This window comes from Tursiops truncatus, chromosome 18 (genome assembly GCF_011762595.2).
Source record: "Tursiops truncatus isolate mTurTru1 chromosome 18, mTurTru1.mat.Y, whole genome shotgun sequence".
Lineage (NCBI taxonomy): Eukaryota > Metazoa > Chordata > Mammalia > Artiodactyla > Delphinidae > Tursiops > Tursiops truncatus.
In genome coordinates, this window is record NC_047051.1 from 50,792,085 (window position 1) to 50,816,813 (window position 24,729).

At 38.0% G+C, this 24,729-nt stretch overlaps 1 protein-coding gene across 1 annotated transcript in view; it reads right to left on the minus strand.

Annotated features, from left to right (window-relative positions):
• Positions 1-5,402: 5,402 nt before the first annotated feature.
• LOC101339587 (uncharacterized) overlaps positions 5,403-24,729 on the minus strand; it is a 28,383-nt gene continuing 9,056 nt past the window's right edge. The window contains 4 exon segments of the mRNA XM_073795047.1: positions 5,403-5,518; positions 5,521-5,973; positions 8,521-8,585; positions 22,095-22,180. Of these exon segments, the coding sequence (XP_073651148.1) occupies positions 5,403-5,518; positions 5,521-5,973; positions 8,521-8,585; positions 22,095-22,180 (720 nt within the window).

Here is a 24,729-nt window from a genome sequence, read left to right on the forward strand (position 1 = left end):
AGTAGTAAAATTTAAAGTGCAATATTTTAAAGCTAAGAATATAAGACCAATAATTAAAAAAAAATAGCAGCTATGCTGAGATTATCACAGCCCTGGTGGTACTGCTGAAATATTAAGAGTAAGACTTGTGTCCATGATCAGTGTTGTTTAGAGTATGATTAAATAAAAAACTCCAGGCAGATTTCTTTTAAAGCTTAGATAAGATGGATAATTTTATAAAAAAGTACTTCCGACTCAAATTGACCCCAGTAGCGAGAAAACCTAAAAAGACCAGTTGCCACAGAATAAAAGGGAAAGTAGTTAAAAAGCAAGTGACCTTGATGCCTTCATGCAAGACTTGCTTCATCCTCAAAAGTACACTTTAAAAATCATATAATCTCAATGTTCCTTAATTATTTGATTGCAGGGAAAAAGAGGTAAAACTTTTAAGTTTATCTAAAAATTAGTAAAAGATTTTTTTCCCAAAACTTGACAGATTTCACCAAAAAGAGAAAACTGCAGACCAAGCCCACCTATTACTATCTGAGTAAAAATCTTAGATCAATTACTAGCAAATAAAATTCAACAATGCATTAAAAACGTAAACATTCTTACCAAGTAAGATTTATTCTAAGAATTGAAGAGTGGTTAAATATTAGAAAATCCATTAATAAAATCTAACACATTAACAGAGTTATGATTTTAAAAAAATCTTCTGGGCATTTCTGTTCTTCATAGATGCAAGAAAGGCATTGGACAAAATTCAACACCTATCATGTTTAAAAACAAAAGCACTCAATAAAGTTAGAATTGATGAATAAATCCTTAATATGGCCATGTATATTATAAGCCTCTGTTGAGCTGGACTGAGTTATATATGCTTCTCAGTACTACACAAACATTTTAAAAATTGAGGGAAAGTATTACATGGATTTAAAAAATGAAAAATAGTATTAAAGAAAAAAACTTGTTTCAATATTAAAAAATAGAGCAACAAATCCATAAGATCTTTTAAAGCGGAAGTACACTGGGGACTAGGCAGAACCTGGAGAGGGAGGCAAACCCCAAGAGAATCTGAAGTGACATCAGTAGGGCCTGGGGGCCTTCACCGGAGCTCCTCCTAAAAAGTGAGTCCATATGAGTGAAAGGGAGCAAGGGGCGCCCTGTGCCACTTGATCTTCCAACAACAATGTTTCTTTTGTTTTTTTATTCGCCTCCAGTTTTCTATAGTTTGGATGTCTCTAGAGTGATATTGATAATTTTTGATATACCGTTTTTCACGAGAATCAGTTTAAGGAGTGTAATGTAAAGAGAAATCCATACATTATTAATCTTAATACCCTGTCAGTAAGATCCAGGTTTGCTTCCTTCTACCTCACTTAAATATTTTTTTCCCTATTCCTTTGCTGTGATTTACACATTACTCCGAAACTTTTGTCTTCCTGGAATTCTTTTAAAAATTATCACATCTTGTCAATAATTTTTAAATATGACAATTCAATTTACTTTGTAATGAGAAACTGTAAAAGTATTTTGAGAATTTGAAAGTGATATATAAGGAAAACGTTTTATAAGTATATTTCAGTTTCACATATAACAGAAGGTTAAGGATAGCAAAGATGTTGGTAATTTTGCATCAGAATGTATGCTATTTGTCATGATTGTGTAAACACCTCTAATCCGTTACTTCATTTTTCTAGCCTCTTTTGGACAGACAGACAGAGAAAGGAGGATTAACATTCCTCTGAATACAAAAACTTGGGATATTCTTTCCCTTTACTTGAGGGAAAAATGCAAACTGCATAGGAAAAGAATCAGTGGTCTGTAACACAGACATCTCATCAGGTTGACAGTTTGAGTCAACCACAGGGGCAACGCCACTGGATGGTGCATTTCCTGAGAGTGGGTACCATGTCTGTTTTAGGCACTGCCGTGTCCCTAAGGCCTAGCAGTGTGCCTGGCACATGTTGGATTAGTGATTTTGGATGAATGAATGAATGATTGTTAATGATTTGGCTAAGTTGACAACCTTTTCCTCTTAAATATTCTCCCCATGCCACACTGAAAGTCACATGATATAACCTTCTTTGCAGAGGAATGGCTTTCCTCAGTCAATGCTAAATAAGTAATAGGGACTGACTACAAAATAACTCCTATTCAAGTTAGAATGAATGTCACCAGGGTTATTTGACTTAGCCATATCAAAGTTAGGAGTCAGACGAGAGTTTTCCATTTTGAGGAGGCAAATCAATGAGGAGTTAAAGTGTCTAGTTAACAAACTCAAAATTTGTAATCGAAAACTGAGCATCACCTGAAAATTGTAAGCTTTTTAAACAAACGAAGGACATGGAGGTAAATGTTTCTAATTAGATTCACTTATCTAAAATCTTTCGCTTTCCTTAGTAGCTTGACGCTCACAGCATAAGGTCAATGTGAGATTAGTGATAAAATACACAGGATTGTAGAGTTCGTAACATAGCCTGCTTGGGAGGATGTTATGTGCATGGCCCACAGGCAGGACTGTTTATTTCAGCCCGTGACAAACATGACAAATGACATGCCACTCTGACATCATTGCTACTGGTCACTAGAAATGCTGGCTGAACATCAGCCCAGAACCCAATTCCCACAGGTCCACTGCCAAACAATTTGAATAAATCCAGGCAAGTTTACAATTTTTGCTTTGGCTGAAAAGTATTTCTTTCCCTTGGCTGTCTAAATAACTTCAGAGTATTTGAGGGTGGACTGTCACCTCCCATGCCTACAAAGTACTGTTAGTCTTTTTAAAGACATCTGTATTGAAATATAATTCACGTATCATACAGTCCACCCATGGCTTTTAATATTTTCAGAGGTGTGCAACCATGACCACAATCAACTTGAGAACATTTGCATCACCCTAAGAAAAAATCCCACACTCCTGATCTATCACCTCCCCATCTTCCTACCCCAGCTCTAGGCAAGCACTAATGATTCCCCTCCCCGGCTCTGAGGCTTGTTTTTGTTGTTATTTGCTTGTTTATTTGTTTAGTGACACGCTAAACTGTTTTAGTGAAGTTTGTCTCTCCTGAACTGTGAAACCCTGGGTGTCTGAGAGGGCACAACCACAGAGTTATCTGAGATGACAGCATTTTTAGCAGGGTTCTGTTTGAGTGTCTCCTTTCCTGATCATTCGGCCTCATGTGGTATCACACCCACCTGTTAGGCACCACTAATTACCAACTGATTACTCCGATAGTTTTTGACAATGCCCTCAGGCATAAATAGCTCTGTAGTCTGATCCGATTAAATTCAGACAAGAGTATATTTTTGAGAACAGTCTTTATCTTTTGTACTCAGGAGGGTACTTCTTAGTTATTATCTCTTTTTGTCTGTTTCTCTCTGGTGAACTAGCTGGCCTGTAGTTAAGCTTTTTACTCCTAATTAAGAGGAACTATTGTTTTCAAGAACACCCTTAGGCTTGAACCTCACCAAACTCTATTTCTAATAATGACTTTATCATTTCCTTTGGATAAAGCTTCAGAGGTCTCTTATAAACTGCTTCTCAACCTGGGCACAATCTCTCACTCCTATTCCAGGGCAAGCTGCAGCAGTTAGCCTCTCGTCCTCTGGTCCTTTGACCTGACTCTCCTGGTGTGGAACTTCTGCTCTATGATTAAGTTGATGTCAGGGTGATTAGGACCCCAGTATTCTTGCCAGCCATGGCTGGAGAAGACCTTCCAGGTTCTAAGTGAGGGCTGGGTGAACCTCTCAGTAACTCTCAGCCAACCTCCAGTAATACCTGGAATTTATCCTCTTCAACTTGGAGTTGGAGGGAATGAGAAATTCTGGTGATGAAACCAAAGGGGGCCCTGTGGGGTGCCCAGGCACAGAGGCCTTTTTTTTTCTAAGCTCATCAGCACAAACAAAGCTTTATTTAATTACAAGTGATGTAACCTATGTACACGTTAGTTTCCCTTCCAAGTTTAACTGCTAAAATTACCCTTACAGAGATTAAATTGTAAATTGTATTTCATTAGTAATTTATTAAATTTGCCTGTCAATTGACACATTCTGTATGAAGCCTTAAAATGATGTTTTGAGAGTTTATTTACAATCATTGAAAGCAACAGTTCTGTGAAACAGGTAATTACAGCTCTTTAAACTCACAACATACATATATTTAAACATTTAAATAGAAGTCCATTTTCTTCAAAAGTAATTTTCTACTGCTTTTTCATAAAAATATGAAAAGACAACATCTGTACTTTAAAAACCTATATTTAACCGAAATCAAGATTTTTCTACAAATGATACCTCTTTCCAAAAAGCTTAAAAGATATCACAAAATAATGTGATGTTAAACCAGATAATTTCGCCATGGCCTACTACTTTAAAGAAATACTGTGCAGTATTTCTTTTTAAACTTTCATGCTGGATTTCAACTGTGTATATGCTATGTAAACATACCAGATTAATCCAATTCATTCATATTTATGCAGTAGACTGTCATATACGACCAGTTACCATATAAACTGTCATACCACAATTGCAAAATGGTAAAAGGCAATCTTTATGAAAACTTAAGACTACTTTAGTAAAAGGCAACCAACGTCACTCTAATTTTCTATAAAAATTACCTCTCTTCCTCCTACCTTTTTTTCCCCTTTGAATGGTACCTTTTATAGCATATCAACACACAATGGTATTTATATCACTTTTACTTGAGTTAGCTTTTTAAATGACTTTTCTCATACACTGAATTTATCAAAAGGCACCAAGATTAGAGTCCTATGTAGTTTCAAAATTTTGTTCCTTTTTAAGTTCCTCTAGAATAATTTTTGTCATAAAAGGGTAACTTTAAGAACCAGAAGAAAATGAATGATACAACACAGTAACTTGAAACTTGTACCATCCAAAAGGTATACATTTATAAATAGATTCCTTGAACTTTTCATTTAGGACAAGAAGTCAGAACAACTTTCTGAATATAAACATAAAAATAGAGCACATTTATTAACAGTAGGAAAGCTCTGTTTATAGAGGTATTTAATCTTACATGGTAACATACAGCCAAAAGCATTAGAAATTCACTGCCAGGTAGATATTCGGAGGCACTCTCCTGAAAACATGTCTGGTACATAGCACACACACAACAAAGCATGGCATTTATTTCCCAGGGAGAAGAGATAGGTTTCATCACAGAAAGATTTACTAGATTTCAGCTTTGATTAATTTTAGAGATATATTTTAAAGATGAAAAACAAGATTCACCCCTAAAATAAAAGTCTTTATATATATAATCCATTATTAATACTCTTTATGCTCTTACAATGTAAAACATTTAGAAGCTTTTGAACTCTAAAAATTTTGATCAGTTAACCTATTTGGTCTTAACACACTCTAACTTCCCTTCTGAGAATCACATTGATGTTTTTAGTCCATCAGTCCAATATGGATGGAACAATTCTATTTCTTTTTCTTCTTCTTTGGTGGTTTGGTTCATCCTCAGAGCTACTCTCTGTGCTGCTGCTGCTATTACTAGAAGAGCTGGAATCTCTTCTGCATCAGAGGACGAGGGAGAGCTTGTGGAGGAGGCTAAAGATGATGAACTGGAGGAGCTTTCATCAGAGTCACTGTCCTCTGAGGAGGACGAGGTAGACGGCTCTTCACTCCCTGATGAAGAATCACTGGCTGAACTGTCACTGCTATTGCTACTGGAACTGGTTACACTCTTAGACCTTTTTTTCTTGATCTTTCTTTCTACAGTAGTTTCTCCAACGCTTTCTTGTAATAATAATCTGTTTTCTTTTTCTTTTAAAGCTTTCTTTAGTTCTGCTCTTCTTGAAGGCCTATGTAGGTACTTTCTTTTTCCTGTACATTCATAAGTCCAATGCCCAAATTCCAGGCATTTCTGACATCTTACATGTTTTACAGATGGAGAAAAACCATTATTAAAAGATTTTTTGTGGATAGATAATGAAATTAAGGAGAAAATTAGTATAAATAACAATTCTTAGTGTATTAACTCTAAAACCTTTGGTACATTTAAAGCTATTTTAAATATTCCAAGCTGTATCACTCCCTGTGTAAGAAGATGACCTTTTATTTCTGTAGCTTTAGTATCAAAGTTGGAAGAAAACTATGGCTATCTGTTGTTCTCATCTCCTTCACAGTCCAAAGTATAAAATTGTGGAAGGGGTTAGAATATTATTAGCATCTTAAAGAGACTTTAAAATATAACTTTCACTAGCTTTTCATGTAGAATAATGATATTAACTAATTTCACCTCTCAGTGTTGTAAAGATTAAGTTAAATACAAGTTCATACATGAAAGGTCAAAAAATCTGGTACCTTGTCTACAGTAGACATTCAATAAATGTTAACTTTCTGTTGCTTTCTTTTTTTTTCTTTTTTTTTTTTTATGCGGTACGCGGGCCTCTCACTGTTGTGGCCTTTTCCGTTGCGGAGCACAGGCTCCGGACGCACAGGCTCAGCGGCCATGGCTCACGGGCCCAGCCGCTCCGCCGCATGTGGGATCCTCCCGGACCGGGGCACGAACCCGTGTCCCCTGCATCGGCAGGCGGCCTCTCAACCACTGCGCCACCAGGGAAGCCCTGCATTGCTTTCTTTAGAGCCTCAGAAATGTGAACCAAGATTCATTATTTCTCTCATTCTGAGATTATTCTAAAGCCAGGTAATTGAGGTCATGACTGAAGGCAACCTCTCTGCCATTTTACAGTGAATTAAGCTGAAGTTTGTGTTGCTCTGATGATGACAGGAGAAGATTTATGTCTGTTCCTTTCTCTCAATTCCTAGCACTTCATTTTCTTTTCGATCCAAATGCAAAGTTTCACAATAATTCTGTTTTAAATTCCAAGTTGCCTGATGGTCCCACCCATCACATATAGATGTAAATTTACAGTGGCAGATCAGTTATATAAATATTCTTAAAAGCCCTTGTTGTTAGGAGACTTACATATTCATTCATCCATTCAGTTGTTTATTCAACAACTCAAATTATGTGTTAGGTGATGAATCTAATATCTCTAAGACACAGAGCCTACCCTATAAAACTCATAGTCTGTTAGGGGAGCTAGGCATTATGGCATGTGCTATGTAAGGGATTTTTACTAAGCAATTTGGGAGGAAGAGGAGGCGTGAGTTACGTAAGAAGTAAAGAAATGATCCTCCCTGCCTTATTTTAAGGATCAGTCCTTAAATATTTAATATATATTTAAGAAAAACATAAAATATATTAGTGGGGATGGAATTGGAAGATATGTGTATATGTGAGACTTTTTTTTTTTTTTGGCGGTACACGGGCCTCTCACTGTTGCAACCTCTCCTGTTGTGGAGCACAGGCTCCAGACGCGCAGCCTCAGCGGCCGTGGCTCACGGGCCCAGCCGCTCCGTGGCATGTGGGATCCTCCCAGACCGGGGCACGAACCCGTGTCCCCTGCATCGGCAGGCAGACTCTCAACCACTGCGCCACTAGGGAAGACCTATGTGAAACTTTTTGAAGCATCCGGACAGATCATATGTTTAAACCTGTAGAAGCCAGGTTACTGTTCAGTTAAGTCAATAATCTTGAATTTGGAGACTCAGCCTTTCATATGTAAAAGTGAAACTATACCTGAAATTTAAGGAGAAAAAGTCAGCGACAGGTTGAGGGCCATGAAAAACTGAATTGAGAGAGCCTTTTTCTTAGAGTGGAAAAGGGACATCATCTACTTCAAAGTTATTTCCACATAGTTATTCTCTTTCCTCATTTATTTCCGGATGAGAGGTAGAGGAATAAAGCATATCATGAGAACTATCCAGGGAGGGACAAAACAATATGGCCAACATCTTGACCATGTGGATCTCAGGAAAAACTCTTGTCACCCATCAGCACCCTGCTTGGGAACACGCATAAGTTAGGACTGCCTTGAGGAAGACTATTAAACCCTACGATGAGTATCAGGCCAACAGAACTGAGATAGTCTAGAAGCTTTGGTCAGATTTTTGCCTAGAGCAATACTATTGACTTTGAAATTAATCTTTATAATCTTCGCCTGTTACATATGAGGAAATTAAGACTGGGAAAGCTGAAGCGTCTTGTCCAAGATCATACCATTACATGAGAGAGAGGTAAGAACTACAACCCTGCTTTTAAAGTCAGACATCATATCCCCAATACCAGGCTGTCTCATAACTGGGAAATGCAGTCTTCACTTCTACAGAATTTTCTAGTGTTATCATATTTCGGATCCCTCCCCCCCTTAATTTTACCCAATTGATTTGACACTACAAGTCCCTATACTCACAATTTTGCATACCAGGAAAATTAAAACTATTGTCTGCACTTGAACTGGTGGGAGCCAAAGAAGGAGAGAAAAAGTAGCCTCTCTTCTAAGTCTTGCATGGTCATAACATTGGAGTCACTTTAGTGGACAAATAGTGATAGAAATCCAATTCAGCATACATTGACTGAATGTTCATTAGGTTCATGTCTACACACTGTAGATACTGAAGGAGAGAAAAAATACAATATGGGAATTTCAACATGTTGTCACCCACCTGGTCTTGGTTCACTATCAAATTCGTGGAAATGGAACTCTGTGGACAGAGATGGAAGGTAGACCCTTTCAAGAAGAGATTTTTCTAAATATAATTCACCTGTATTTTGTTTATTAATATTTTCCCAGTTCCTAGCACAGTGGCTAAATGAAACAGCTCTTAATAATATTTGATGGATAAATGAGTAAATAATGCAAAATCTTTGTTTCACATTTTGCATCATATTGTATTGGTATCCTGTAATGTGTTCCCAAAAGCATCATCCCAATCAACCTCAAGATTGACTACCAGAATTCAAACTTTACAAAGATTTGCTTGACTTGCTGGTTTCATTTAATCATTCATTCAACATACTCCAAATGCTAGGAGCACAAAGATGACTTGGACATAGGCAAAAATATGGAGGCAATTAAGACATAATAGTTAAATACCTTCCCTGGTGGCGCAGTGGTTGAGAGTCCGCCTGCCGATGTAGGGGACACGGGTTCGTGCCCCGGTCCGGGAAGATCCCACATGCCGCGGAGCGGCTGGGCCCGTGAGCCATGGCTGCTGAGCCTGCGCGTCTGGAGCCTGTGCTCCGCAACGGGAGAGGCCACAACAGTGAGAGGCCTGCGTACCGCAAAAAAAAAAAATGATATATTATTAGAAATATATATCAAAATTGGTAGCATAGAGATTGAACCTAATGAATTTGCCTAATTGAGATTGGAAGGGAGGCTCCTTGGTCACATCTTTACTGAGGTGATAATGGAATAATAAACTGGAGTTTGCAGGGCAGGGGGCAATGGGCAAGATAGACTAATACTACACTCAGGGAGAAAATTGTGCTATTCACTTATTAACATTTATAGAGAAAGAAAATTATCCAATCGCTAGTGACCACAGAGCTAATTCATGGTAAAAGAGGAATATATTAATAACGATTACTGTTGATGACTTTTAGCTTTACGAACGTTGGCAACTTCTGGTTTTTAATGACTACATGGTAGTGTTTTTTAAATTTCCTTTGAAGGCAAACATTTTAAATGAGAAGAACCTCCTGAGGGCTGAGAATATGCCTGGTTCTAGAGTTAATATCCAGAGACAAGTTTATAGTTTGTTTGTACTCTTAAGCTTTCGATGATTTCCTAGATATTTATTTTCTTTTTAAATGATTTAAAAATGAACAACAACAAAAATCCTGTGAGAGACTGAATATACAAACAGAAAATGGCCAGGCCACACGGAAAATAGAGCTCTGATCTACAACCTTTACAGCAACCCGCCCAGGAAACCAAACCACAACTTCTGTAGCATTTGGTCCCAAACAGCCAGGACTTGCTCAATAAAGGCCAGCTTCCTTAATTTTTGTCACTGCTTCCATCTCAAGGTCAACCAGAAAAAGCCAAATATGCTCCCCAAACTAATCGCATAGGATGCCCCACTTCTAGTTAGCCCACCTCCAGATTCCCCATTTCAAAAACTTGCAGAGTAGGGGCTTCCCTGGTGGCGCAGTGGTTGAGAGTCCGCCTGCCGATGCAGGGGACACGGGTTCGTGCCCCGGTCCGGTAAGATCCCACATGCCGCGGAGCGGCTGGGCCAGTGAGTCATGGCCCTTGAGCCTGCGCCGTTGAGCCTGCGCGTCCGGAGCCTGCGCTCCGCAGCGGGAGAGACCACAACAGTGAGAGGCCCGCGTACCGCAAAAAAAAAAAACCAAAAACTTTCAGAGTACACCTGAAGCCTTCCTTGTTTTATCAAAAACCTTTCCCTCTCCCCTGCCTGCCTCCCTCTGAATCTCTGCCAAGTGCTAGGGACGGTGGCTGACTCTGTCCCTACAGCAACCTCCAAATGAACAGCCTCAGCATATTCTGTTTGGGTGGTCTTTATTTATTTCCACATCTGAATGATGCAACAGTCTTATTGCGTCTACCTGTTCCACCTACATTCGTCTTGTTTAAGTTATAACAAAATGTGTACTTTCGGTAAAAAGAGGGAGGGTCTTATTTGAAACAATATGTTGTGTTTAGAATCTGGCTGGACTGGCAGAGGTCAGAGGGGCTGGTGCCCTGAATGTCTGGCCACTTCCTAGGAGATTTGGGAGGCCCAGAGTCCCTTGTGTAAATTTCCTCTGCCCCAGGCTTCTCTCTAATGAACTAAAGGGAACACCCATCCTCAGATAAGGCAAGTAAATAGTCCATTGTTTGCTGTAAATTTAAGAGTATCTTTAGAGATTTTATAGGTTACTCTTATCTCCTTAATATTTCTGAGATGGATCCTAGGCTTCAAGGCTGGGAAAAATAAACACTAGGCATTGTGCTTCTAAAAGGGTAGAGGAGGAAAAGTTAGGAGCAGGGCAAGCTTTATTGGGAGGTAAGATGTCTCCAGGCTTAAGTATAGGCCAGAATGCTTTTAATGACAGTGGGAATTTCCCCATACTTCCAGCCTTACTTCGTACTACTTAATACAGCTGTCGCTGGGTATGGGGTGGGGGACATTAGTTCCAGTATCCCCACACACACCCTCCCCCAGTACCAAAATCCGTGGATGCTCAAATCCCTTATATGAAATGGTGTTGTATTTGCATATAACCTATATACATCTTCCCACATACTTTAATTTTTACTTAAATTTAATTTTTTTTATAAGGGCAGAAAACAGAAAAGGAATGCTCCTTTTCATTAAAACAACAACAACAAAACTAAAAATCAACCCCCAAAGCAAATGTTCTAAGAGCTTTCTAGGTGGCAGGCATTATGAAATTTCTCCCATGTGCTTTAAATCACCTCTAGATTACTTATAATAACTAATACAATGTAAATGCTACGTAAATAGTTATAAATGCAATGGAAATGCTATGTAAATAGTTGTCAGTGTGTGGAAGATTCAAATTTTGCTTTTGGAACTTTCTGGAATTTTTTTTTTGAATTTTTTATATCTTCAGTTGGTTCAATCCATGTATGCAGAACCAGTGTACTGCTTTTGGTGTAAATAAACTGAAAGGGAGGAATCAATTTCTAAGTGGAAGCTACTATATAATTACTAAAGGAATCCAAGGTATAAAGGTTCTAACAGATAGCAAGCTTCAATGTAAATGCAACCGGATATTGATTATATTAGGAACATTTGAAACTTTTACAATGCCTTCCAACTTCTTATAGGGCCAGATAGCATTAGGGCAGTTCATATTGGAAGTGTTTCCTCAGGAAACCAGGACAGATAGAGTGTGAAGAGCCAGCCTAAGAGGCTGGTGGCACCTGAGGGGTCCTTGTACACATATTCCCTTTACTCACTAACTGGGTGTAAACTTTGTAATGCTTTTTTTAATTTTCAGGGAGCGTTTTTTATTAAACTCTGTAATTATTCTATTTTTTGTTGTTGCTGTTGTTTTATTGGGCGCCTTTGTCTTCAAATTTAGCCCTAGTAAAGACTTTCTTTGTCACTACCAAGTATGACAAAATTTGAATATATTTATTAAAAAAAAAATACTTTAACATTGGACCAAAGTCTTTTAGAATGTTAATACAGCCTCAGAGCTTTAGTTCTTAATTATACTGTCAATTAAATTCAAAACAAGCTCAGCTAGGGCCTACTGTGGATGCCATGCTCTATGAGATGAGGGGCTATGTCAACCAATATGTACACAAATAATTACAAAGTTGTGCAGAGTGATAAATGACATCAGAGATGTAGGAACCAACGGTTGTGGCAATCCAAAGGATGACAATATTACTGTAATAGGGAAGAACAAGTCTGACTCCATACTGGATCTGCCTCTTTTACTTTAAGCTTTGTATTGTACTGCCTTTGCTACAAGTTAATCACTAAAGGGATGTTGCCTATAGCTTAATGTACACATAATGGCCCATCTCCGGAACCCTGCTGCCCATGCCTGAGTGTTAAGCTAAAATACTTTTGTTTAGCTCACGGGAAAAATCCTGACCGGGCCCACCTGTAAATGTCTATAGGAAAGAAGAAATTAACACATCCCCTCTGGAGTCTGGGCAGAACCAGGAAATATTTGCAACAACTAACTACCTTTTTTACTTTACCTCCTCACCTCCCCCTCTTTGTTCTATAAAAGAAACGAGCATCCAAACCCAGGCAAGATGGTTCTTTGGGACACTAGTCCACCATCTTCTCGGTCTGCTGGCTTTCTGAATAAAGTCGCTATTCCTTGCCCCAACAATTCATCCTTCGATTTATTGGCCTGTCATGCAGTGAGCGGTACAAGCTTGGACTCAGTAACATCACTTCTGGTTGGGACACACTGGGAGCAAGCGTTTCCAAAGAGGTGATACTTAAATTGAACCTGAAGGCATTGGTAGGTTTTGAAAGACACTGATGGTAAGGATATTGATAGCTGGGAGTATAGCCATGGGAAAGGAAATTAGAAATCAGAAGGAAGAGTTTGAGCCAAAGCAGAGAGCTTGAACGGGCCAGAGCAAGTTTGGAAAAGAAACAGTTGTCAGCTGTCCAGGACACATGGACTGTAGGAAAAGCAATATAAAGCCAGGGTGGTAGATATGGTTCTTATTATAGCTGGAAAAATCATGTGAAGATTTAGTATAATACTATAGGCATGGAGGAAAGTCACTAAAGATTTTTATGCAGAGAATTAACACGATCAAATTTGCATCTTAGAAATACCGTTTTGTGTTTTAGGAAGATGTGCTACATTCAGATTAGACTTATGATAGATATGCATGGTAGATTTTGATAAATATGCAGTGATTTATGAGTAGTGATATGCAGTCATGAGAAAATGTGGTAAATCAGCATAAATGCAAAGAACATTTAGGCCTTGGAGGTACACTAATTTTATATATTTATTAGGACATATCACAAGATTATTTATAGTGCTTCATAACTTGTGCTTTTAAAAAAACAGAGGGATTTGAAATTAATCTTCTCTGGATTACTGCCTAAGTGGTTTTAAGAAAGAACAACTTGAGGAGCAGCAGCTTCTTGCTTTTATAAGTTGTTAATTTTTCTGAAGTATTTATGAATCTAGACCATGTGAAGATGGGCTTTTGGCACTCAGATTTGCCATTGCTCAGGCCTTTCCACATGCCCTGGAAAACTGAGTGAGAAATGGGGAGAATTTTTCTCTTATGCAGGTAAAATAAAGAGAAAAATTAGACTACTAATCAACTCTAGTTGAGTAATTTTAAAATCAAGGATAAGAAAATGCTAGGCGTTGGAATTTTGGTCATGTGAAAGAAAAAAGTAATAAAATGTAAACATTTTACTCATATAAACACCAACTGTGCCAGTCACCAAAACACTGAGTTCCTCTGATTTCCCATGGCAGGTTGTGATGACCCCACTTCCACTGAGTTTCCTCTTTGGTCAGATCTGATACTGTTGAAGAAAGAAGGGAGCTCTGGATCACACGAGTCTTACTGAGTCTTACTGAGCAACACTGAGTGGATCTACTCTGAAGTTCAAGGTCCTAAAGAGATTAGAAGTAAAGGCTTTAGGTACTTTATTCAGGATTCTAGGAAGCCCTCTATTTACAAGGTGGTTGGAGTGTCAGAATAGACCAAAACTTCAGAATGATTCATAAAACCTTTACCTAAAATACCCCTGGCTGGAAAGATCTGGAGATCTTATGATTCTGGTGTTGGGTTCTCACAGCCCCTGAAGACCTTCCTTTGCTCCTCTTTTATTTATTTATTTATTTATTTTGCAGTATGTGGGCCTCTCCCTGTTGTGGCCTCTCCCGTTGCGGAGCACAGGCTCCGGACGCGCAGGCTCAGCGGCCATGGCTCACGGGCCCAGCCGCTCCGCGGCATGTGGGATCTTCCCGGACCGGGGCACGAACCCGTGTCCCCTGCGTCGGCAGGCGGACTCTCAACCACTGCGCCACCACAGAAGCCCTGCTCCTCTTCATTTAGCCTGGCTACCCTTTATCTCACCCTTCCTCCCAGTAAATCAGCCACTTGCCCAAGGCCTAGGCTGACCGCTGGATATATTCCAGCTGCTAAATGGGGTTAACCTGCTCAGCCGTGCAAGTGGATGAGGAGGCCTCCAACTGGAGCATTTGGGTCAATTATATCTACTTTTACTCCTTTCCTTGCCATTGAATAAATTTACTAATTGTAGTTCACTTAGAAAGGCAGCCTTGCTTTTACATTTTTGATAGTCCAGTCTCAGATGGTGTAAAAAACTATTAATGGGAAATCTCTGTGCCTGCCACTCAATTTTGCTGTGAACCTAAAACTGCTTCAAAAAATAAAGTCTAGGGCTTCCCTGGTGGCGCAGTGGTTGAGAGTCCGCCTGCCGATGCAGGGCACACGGGTTCGTGCCCCGGTCCGGCAGGATCCCACATGCCGCGGAGCGGCTGGGCCCGTGAGCCATGGCCGCTTGGCCTGCGCGTCCAGAGCCTGTGCTCCGCAACGGGAGAGGCCGCAACGGGAGAGGCCACAGCGGTGAGAGGCCCGCGTACCACACACACACAAAGAAAGTCTATTAAAAATTATTAACACACCATGATAGCATTTTTAATCATCTGTGATAGTTTTCTTTTTATGACTTTGATGAAAATCATCCAGTAAATAACTACTGCTCATGGATGTATATATAACCATATTGCCATCTGTCAGGGGCTGTCCTGGGAACCAGATTTTATGATGAGCATTTGTCCTAAAAGACAAATGGGTGCTCTTCACAAATCAACTATACCATTTGGCAATGCATGGAATTTAGTTTTCCCTTGCTGTTAATGGATAGAACAGCAAACCAAGAAAGTCAATGTATTTTTTCCTTCAAAATCTGAATGAAGAATATCTTAAACTTCTTGGAAAATACTAACAAAATTAAACTGTTGGCAGGAAAATTCCTCCAGATCAGTCAAATTCTGTTGTTTGTAATTATATCATTGTAATTGACAGTGATAAATATCTTTGAAGATCTGAAGTGCTTGGTATAATTAAATCCTGATAATGATAAAACAGCATATTATTCATACACTGTCTCTAGTGGAACAAGTGGGCCTGATGTACTGAAACAAAAGATATCAGATGATTCACTGATTTTAGATTTGATTTTAAACTGGCTGAAAGGTTTTGATGAAAGATAAGTATGACTTAGAAGAGGAGGAGCCTATGTGCTGTTCTCTTTTTACTGCCTCCACAAGAAAAACTCAGATAATTATAAAATGAATAGACCTCATCAATTTCCACTCTACCTTTTAATCAAAGGACTATAGCAGATATTGAAGGATATTCATCTGTTTTCTAACTTAAATGCGTGGTTTAATCAGAAGCTACATTGTGGTTCAAAATGGAAATAAAGAATTAGATGATATATTCATTTCTTCATATAAAGGACTATTATGTTATGAATAGATTCCATACTGTAAGATAGCATAGAAGTTAAAAACTGGCAGGACACATTAGGTCATTTGGTTGATCTCCATACTGAGGACAGCATTGTTTGGTACAATATACTTTTCAGTGTTTTGTAATGTCAAAATATTCTAAAAGACTAAGTCCAAGCAAAAATATCTTGTAACCCTGGAGTTGTGAAGTAACTCAAAGTGATGGGAGATTAGATTACTTCTCAAAGCACCATCTGTGCCCAAAAGTCTACTAATGCATGAAGAAGTCATTGAGAAAAGCAATCGTTAGAAGAATAAGAAATATAAAACACTGCCACAGCAGAATATGGAGCTGGAGAAGGCAATGTTTAAACAAGCTGGAGTCAAGAGAAACTCAGACATGCACTCAAGATGTAGAAGATATCCCCTAGGGATAGACACCGTAGTTCCTTTAGACCTGATTGAAATGATTAGAAATCACACTGAAATGTGAAATGACTTCTATAGCTATTGTGTGTGGGAGAAACAGGAGAAGCAAAGACTTCAAAAGGTTGAGAGGGAACAGCGGGGCCAGGCCATGTCCTTCCTGCCATGTAAACAGCTTCTGACAAGCCATATCCTCAATGAAGCCCTACTATGGGGATTAGAGAACTATTAACTTCTCCGTCAAATGATATCTAGACATGGATATGCAGACCTCCTCTCCCCAGTGCATCTCCTACCCCTTTATTTCCTATTCCTAGTGAGGAGCAGAAAATAAAACACTTATCAGGGATTCATGTATGTCTTATAATCCACCTTCACAGTAACCCTACTGAAGTAGATGGGTTCCATTTAGCACATGGTAAAATGAGAGCTTCAAAGGTATTGAGGAACTTGACCAAGGTTAGGCAGTCACTGGTCTCTCTGATTCCAAAACTATGCTCCCTTCACCAAGTGCATCTATGTGCCCTCTAACATACTTTGATCATGAGTTTTAAAGGAATGTATGTCAATGTCCATATAGGAATTAGTTAATTATTATTTGCCCCTCTTGTCTGGAGGCTCATGAATGTGGGCCCATATTTTAGATTACCTGCTTTATGTATTGAGATACTCCTAGACTCTGGCCTCACACTCGTAGTTTAACTTCTGATTTACTGAAGACACATTCTCAGGCTCTTTTATAGCATGCCTTCCTTTCTCTAACTTCTAAACTCTAGAGTTCTTCAAAGGTAAGTCCTAGGCCTTCTTCTGATGTCTCTCTAAATTCTCTTCCTAGATTTTATCTATTTCCATAGCATTATATTTCATCTGTAAAATATAAATCCAGGATGAACCCCATATTTATATTTCTAGCCCAAAACTTTCCCCTAAGTTTGACTCATATATCCAGCTGCCTGCTTGATAAGTCCATTTAGATATCTCACAAGCATTTCACATGAGCCCATCTAAGATAAACTCCTGATCTTTCACTGTCCCCAACTCCCACACTTTCTTCCTGGAATCTTCCCCATATCAATAAAAGGCACCATCATTCCACCCAGCTGCTCAAGCAAAACATCTGTGTTGAGATGAATACCCAGCTGCTCAAGCAAAACATCTGAGATTGAGATGAATACCCAGCCTTGTCCCATTTGTAGCCTTCATTCTGAGTTTCCCTACCCTCCTGAGGATGGAGTTTAACTCAAGGATTCCTTAATAGTAAACTTCACAGACTTTTTCTGGAAGTTCTGGACACAGATTTTTCTTTCTCACCTTTCAGTACCATGGCAAGGGGGCTGCCAAGAATGGAGTCAGCGCTAATGAAGCAAAGCTGTGAAATGGAGAGAGAGAAGCTATTTGTAGCTAAGAAACTATTTCCTAATCACATCACACGAGGCACTAGACCAGGTCTGGAATGAATCTAACCCTACTTCTGGACTTTTTCAGTGACTTTTCAATTTAACAGACTTTTCAATACTTAACCTCTAATTGTTTATCCATTTCTATTGAGTTTTCCACTCCTTGCAACCCAAAGCATATTAACACAGTTGTCTATGTGAGTCTCAAGAAAGTGGAGGAGGGGGAACTCGATGGTAATTACATCAATGGACAAGTTAAAATCTGAAAATGGATCCATGTGTATGTAGAAATCTAGTACACAGGCAAGGTAAAAGTTTGAAAATCTGGGTAGAAAGGGTGAACAATCCAATAAAACAGTTTTGAGACAATTAACTTTGACTTTGGAAAATTATTTGTAGACTTTTACTCCTCACTATTAGTAAAAACGCATTGAAAATGGCTTAAATATCTGACTATAAATACTAGATATATTAATAAAAGAATAAACTGACAAACAAATCCAAGAAGCAAACACAGAAACATGTACATATTAACTGGGGTAGGGATGGCTTAAAACAAAAAAACTATAAACAAAGTTACAATGGAAGCACCATAAATGAAAAAGACAAATTTGATTCTTTAAATCAGAATTTCAAGATTTTATGTGACAAAAGACATGCTAAGACTGTTAAAAGAAAAATAAACCAAGAGAAAATATTAGCAGAATATATAATAGACAAAGAATTAATATTTAAAACATATAACTTTCACAAATATATAAGAAAAAGACAACAAGATAGAAAAAATGGTTAAAGAATTAAACAGATAACTGACAAATATGGAATTACAAATGATCAATAAGAATGTGGAAAGCTAGTCAAGTTTTCTAGGAATAAGTGAAACTATCGAGATTTGGACCAAAACTGAGCTAGCCCTTTTCACTTGCTAGAATGGCAATAACTAACTAAATCAGTCAATCAATCAGTCAGTCAGTCAAAGTCTTGGCCAATGCATAGATAAGTACTCTGCTGGTAAAAACTATAAATTAGTTCTACTTTGTGATCCAATTGTTTCTATCCAATTAAAGTGCACATAGCATATGACTAGCAATTTCACTTTTGGCAATTATTCTAGAGTAAGACACATGATGTTTTCATGTGAACAGGTAATCATAGATGAGGGTGTTTTTTGCAGCCTGAGTCTTAACAGAAATACAAAAGAGAAATTTTATATAAATGGAAAGAGCTGAACAATTTATGGTATATTCGTATTGTAGGATGTATTGCAGAAGTTAAAAGGAATAAGACATAGATTTATTCCTAGAACTTTCTACCAGATGTATTGTTAGAAGCATGATGCAATTTGCAGCATGACACAGAGTAGTACTTTTAAAATGTATATATACAAAAGAAAGAGAACTCACGAAATTGTGCCGTATATGTAAATATAAAGAAAAAGAAACACTAAATTATACCTATGGCATGATACATACCCGAAAAATGTAGGCATAGATAAAGCCCAGAGGAGCCGAGTGCAGAATTTCCAGGGATGATACTCATGTAAGAAAATCATTTAGAGTCGTCTTCTGGTAGGCACAGGGGCAGAGCGTGGCCAGGATTATAAGACCAGCCTTTGGAAGGTATTTAACACCTTCCTTGGATAAACAGCTGAGACCCAAGAATCGAAAGGTCCTGGGACAGCATCATTGGAGAAAAGAGACAAGTGTTTGGTGACAGCTGAGTTCACTGACAAAGAAATCATTCCTTGCTTCAACTTACTCACTGTCAGCTCTAACTTCAAGATCAACACAAAGTGTGCACGGCATTTTCACGTTTTGTTTAACAAATCCCTATCCCTCTGTTTCCACCGCGGACCCCTGGAATCCATTCTCCACCCAGCGCCCAAAATGATGATTTAGGAACGCTACTCACTCAGGTCACTCCCATGGCTTCTCATCATACGTGGAATGAAACTCAAATCCTTCCGAGTCTCCAGGCACCACGTGATTCACGCTAGTCCCGCCCTCCAAACTTCTGCCCACACCTCCCACACTCACTCTACCTCCGCTACCTGGACTTCTCGCTTTTCCTTAGACATGGATGCATTTCTGCTACTTCCTATTCCTGGAAATCCGAAATTATTCTTCCTCTAGACATTCCTATCTTCACTTCATTCACGTCTGTTTACTTACCTTTCAAATGCTACCTCCTGGGAGACTAGACTGCTTACATTGCTGTACTTTTCATCATGGCACTTACCATACCTGATGTTGTATTTCTTAGATGTCTTTCTTGTCTTTGTAATTGTAAGGTCCAAAGGAGTAGGAAATTTTTCTCTTTACTTCTCTCCTGTACAACTAAGTCTAGAATAGCGACTGGGCATTGTAAATTGGGTTTTTAGTGAATGAATGAATTAGTAAACAAAGAATTGGAACTAAGAGACTAACCCAAGGTCGCAATCCTGCCAGAGCTAGAAGTAGAATTTGAATTCCAATTTTTTAAACTCAAACCCAGTGTTCTTCCTATTATATCAAAAATGTCACAATTATTTGTTTAAATGATTTTTTCGGTTATTAGGCTATTTAACAAAGGATTATAATGTAATTTTTTCTTGGAAAAATAATATATGAATAGACTAGGATTAAATACCTGCTTCTGACAGCCACCTATGCCTGATGAAAACCTTCTTTAGGGAAAGGAAAGGGGGTGGTTGCCTGGGGCATGGGAGAAACCCATAATCGGTGGGAGTGTCAAGATTTGAAATACAAAGCTGACAGGTTTCCAGGTTAACTGTGTTCCATCTGCAGTACTTGAACCATGAATGTCCATTAAATAACGAGGTTGAAGAGATCTACGGCACATGAATATTTGCATTCAGATGATACTAGGACATGTCATTTCAGAACTAAAGCAATGGGAATAATATCTTCCAATGTTGAGGTAACCTAAGACTGTAGTAAGAAAGTAGCACTTCTAGAAGATTCCACCTGTCACCTGGTGGCTAATTGTTTTCAGACTTAGTGCACAGGAAGGGATTATATCCTAAATGTAGGAGACTTTCACTGGTATTGGAAGAAGTTATCAACTTCTGGATTTATAATTTATCTGCAAAATAATTCAAACAGTTCCCTAAAATCTGGATGTTTACCATGAAAACATACCATTGGTCTCAACCAACAACACTTAGCCCAAAGAACTTGGGTCCTGGAAACAGTTGCTTAACACTCTTGGTGTGCAGAGTCCTGGCCCAACTGTACCTTTTCTGGCTATCTCAAGACATTAAGTACATCATTGACTAATGCACTGTGTATAAATCCACCCATGCTTGTTGCAAGAGTAATCTCTTTCCCTCCCTGGCTAATTTTCCTATGGTAGATTTATTCCGTTTTGGGGAAAATGCATTTACCCCCTTTCCAAATATTTGGGTCAGTGAACTCATTTCTGGAATTCAGAAGTCTGGAGTCTTTAAGATTTGGCAGATAAAAGATGATCCCTTTTGAGACTGTAGCTTAAATACAGTGAGTTGTGCACACGCTAATGGAATCAAAACGTAAGCTTACACATCCAGACTTATCTCAACATTCTGTGTTACCATTTAAAGAGAGCAGTTTGTGTCAGATCTAAGAGGCAGGGACCTTATATTACACTAGTTTATGACTAAGTCAAATGCATGTCTGCTTATTAAATAATATATCTTATTATATCATCACTTGAGAGGGTATGAAGACGGAAGAAAATATATCAAATGAGTTATTGGTATATTATAATAAAATGCAGTTGCAATTAAATAATCTGTAAGGGAAAAGTTCCAGAACTCATATTGAGAAAATTCAATTACTAGTCTCTCTCTCTCTCTCTCTCTCTCTCTCTCTCTCTCTATATATATATATATATATACACACACACACACACACATATGTATATGTGTGGATATATATTTCAAAATTAAATACATATTGTAATTATCACAAAAATCATTACATTTTATTTAAAACCTGCTAGGTGCCAGATACTCAAGAAATTGAGACTTAGAAATTTAAGTTACTTAGTTTGTAAGAGGGTTCCACTATTATCCAATATGACTCTAATGTGCAGAATAGCTAATATTTATTGAGTGTTTGCTAAAATGAAGTACTCTACCGAGCTCTTAATCCTCAAAACAACTCCATGTGGTAGGTACTATCATCCCAGCTTTACAATGAGTAGATCAAGACTTAAAATGAGTAACTGTGCCAAAGGTTGACAGCTAGCCTGACAGGGAGATGGGACTCTATCCCAATGCTGTCAGCCAGAATTCCAGGGATTTTAGAACCTCTTGTGTAGGGACCATTCTATTTCCTTCAGTGGTCAGGATTGCTGCAAAGATTGAGATAGGCGCTTAGGGGAAGGGGTGGTGGATTGCAGGCCAAGTGAGACTTCCAAGCAGGCCTACTGTCCCATAGGCTCCCCCTGCTGCATCTTCCTGGAATTACCTCTGATGTTGCTCAGGGAAGCCGCCTAAGCTGGAAGCTTTGAATGATGATGATTCCTGGGAATTATCATTTCCTTTTCCAAACACCTAGATCAAGCAGGGATGATTGACAAAAAGATTAATTACAGCAAATAGAAGGTATAGTTTACCCTTTTTGCGTTTATCTGAGTTGGCCACTGAAAACCTATTGACTCACTCTCATTTTGCTTTCTTTTCTGTCCATTGCTTACGAATTGTATTCTAAGACTGTTGTCACCTAATTTACTTAGTCCATATTGTGGGAATGCCACTATCATATTCTATGAGAAAATTCTACTCTCTGATGCTGTCTTTGGGGGCTGTGTAATTTATTTATGCAAAGGTCATACTTATGGGGTACAGCATTCTCTTCCTTTGCATTCAGGAATTGAGAATTGTATCTAGCTTTCTTTCCTCAATCTTCTAAATTATTTTTACTTTATGTGTTGCCATCAGAGTCATGAGAGGGTGCCAGTTGTCAATCCAATACCCCTTCTCTCCTTTCTTACTAACAGAATGACAATCTTTAAGTGACCATAGGGCCACTTAAAATAATAATAATTCCCAGGTAGCTTGAGGCTATTGTATCCATCCAGTTTAGATATGTAAGAGCAAATGTGTTATGAGAAACTTCCAAGAAGACTCTTTAAAGGGATCTTAGAGGCAGACTCATTTAGCTTTCTCTTATTTTTCTTTCTGCTGTCTGGAATGTGGGTGAGATGGTTGGAACTCCAGCATCCATTCTGAATCATGAGGTCACCTTAAATCTGGAAGCAACACATCAAAAATGGTAGAGCAGAAAGATAGGAAAATCTGGGTATCTGGTGACTTCATGGAGTTGCCACACCAACCCTGGACTTTCTGGCCTTAGTCTTCTTCTACGTTAGAAAATACACATTTGAGAGTTTGTCACTGTTATTTTGGTGTTACTGTTATTCCTAACCTATATAAGACCCTTTGTAAGATAAAAATAATTATAATTTTTTGAGGGAGAGCCAAGTATATCCTAGACTTGTTGTAAATATTAAACTGTATAATTCCCACAATAACCTTATGGAAGAGCTAAGGTAATCTTCACTTCATAATTACAGACAGTAAGCCTCAGAAAGGCTTATTTGAATATTTACTCAGTTTATACAGTTAGGAAAAAACGCAGCCACAATTTATTTTATTTTAAAAATATTTATTTATTTATTTATTTTGGATGTGCCATGCAGCATGTGGGATCTTAGTTCCCCAACCAGGGATCGAACCCCAGGCCCCCGCAGTGGTAGCAAGGAGTCCTAACCACTGGACTGCCAGGGAATTCCCAGGGCCACAATTTAAATTCAGATCTATATAGTAATTAGATTCTACACCTTACTCTTTTCTCCTTTAACAGTATTGGCTACCTGTGCAGTTTATTCATATCTCTACAAACTCTCTGCCTTGATTCAAATCCTGCCTCTGACTTCTTGACCTCAGATCATTTAACTCTAAGCCTCAGGGTCCCTGTAAAACAAGGGACCTATAAAACAAGACTATTAAGAGTCCTTATTTCTTAGGATTGTTTGGAAATCAAGTACATTAATTCATAAAAAACACTTATCAAAGTAGTTCACACATATAATCTTGTCGATAAATATTTCCACTGTATAACTTCATTATTTCTACATTGTAGTAGCATTAATAATTTGTATGTCTGTCTTACTTAATAGATTCTAAGGTCACAGTGACAGGAAATATACTTTTGTCATCTCTGTGTCCCTTTTAGATTTTACACAAAGCTTTGCACTTGTTAAGTGCTCTATAAATGTTCGTTGAGTTTAACTTATTTGAAAAACAGTATTGTGGGACACACTTTGCTTGATGGCTTGTTTAAACTTTATTTTTATGATTATTTAGGTGTATTTTATGATCATTTTTGTGATCCAGATAAATAGTTAAGTCTGAAGAATGCAGTTTGCCTGAGTGAAACAGAGGTCAATTATCACTCATTTCTTTAATCTTGTGGTCATTAGTTAATGGGATTTAACCATAAAAGCATTAATTTACAAAACATTTTAAGAAGCCAAAACTGTTTCATTGCCCATATTAACCATTTTGAAATGTTATACTTAGGCCAAATTCCATTTTAATTTGTATCATTGGCTTATAAGAAATAAAGAAAGAGTCTGTGTTATTTAAATTTAGCTATAAAATACAAGAAAATCTTTGTTTTGTCCATGTGAAAAAGTTCTAAAACTGACAAACTCATCTATTATTCTCAAAACTCAAGTTTTGATGCCAAAGAGCATCACAATAGTTCTTTCTTCAAAAGCCTATTCCATAAATGTATCTATCATAAAACATAAACAACTCAATAAAATTTGCATAAATATTTATTTTTCTCTTAGACATATTTCAATAGGACAATCTTGGATTCGATGTGAAATGCTATAAAAAGAAAACAACTTAGAAGTAAAATATAGTTCAGTGTCCCTAAGGATCTCACATCTTAGGGCATAATCTTCCAGAGTTATCTTCTTTATTCGTTAAAGAAACATGTGAACTTTGGATGAGGTGACATATTTTAGCAAAGGAAATTTCAGTGCTGAGAGCATGAACTTGAATTCGAACCAATTAAAACATAATTAAAT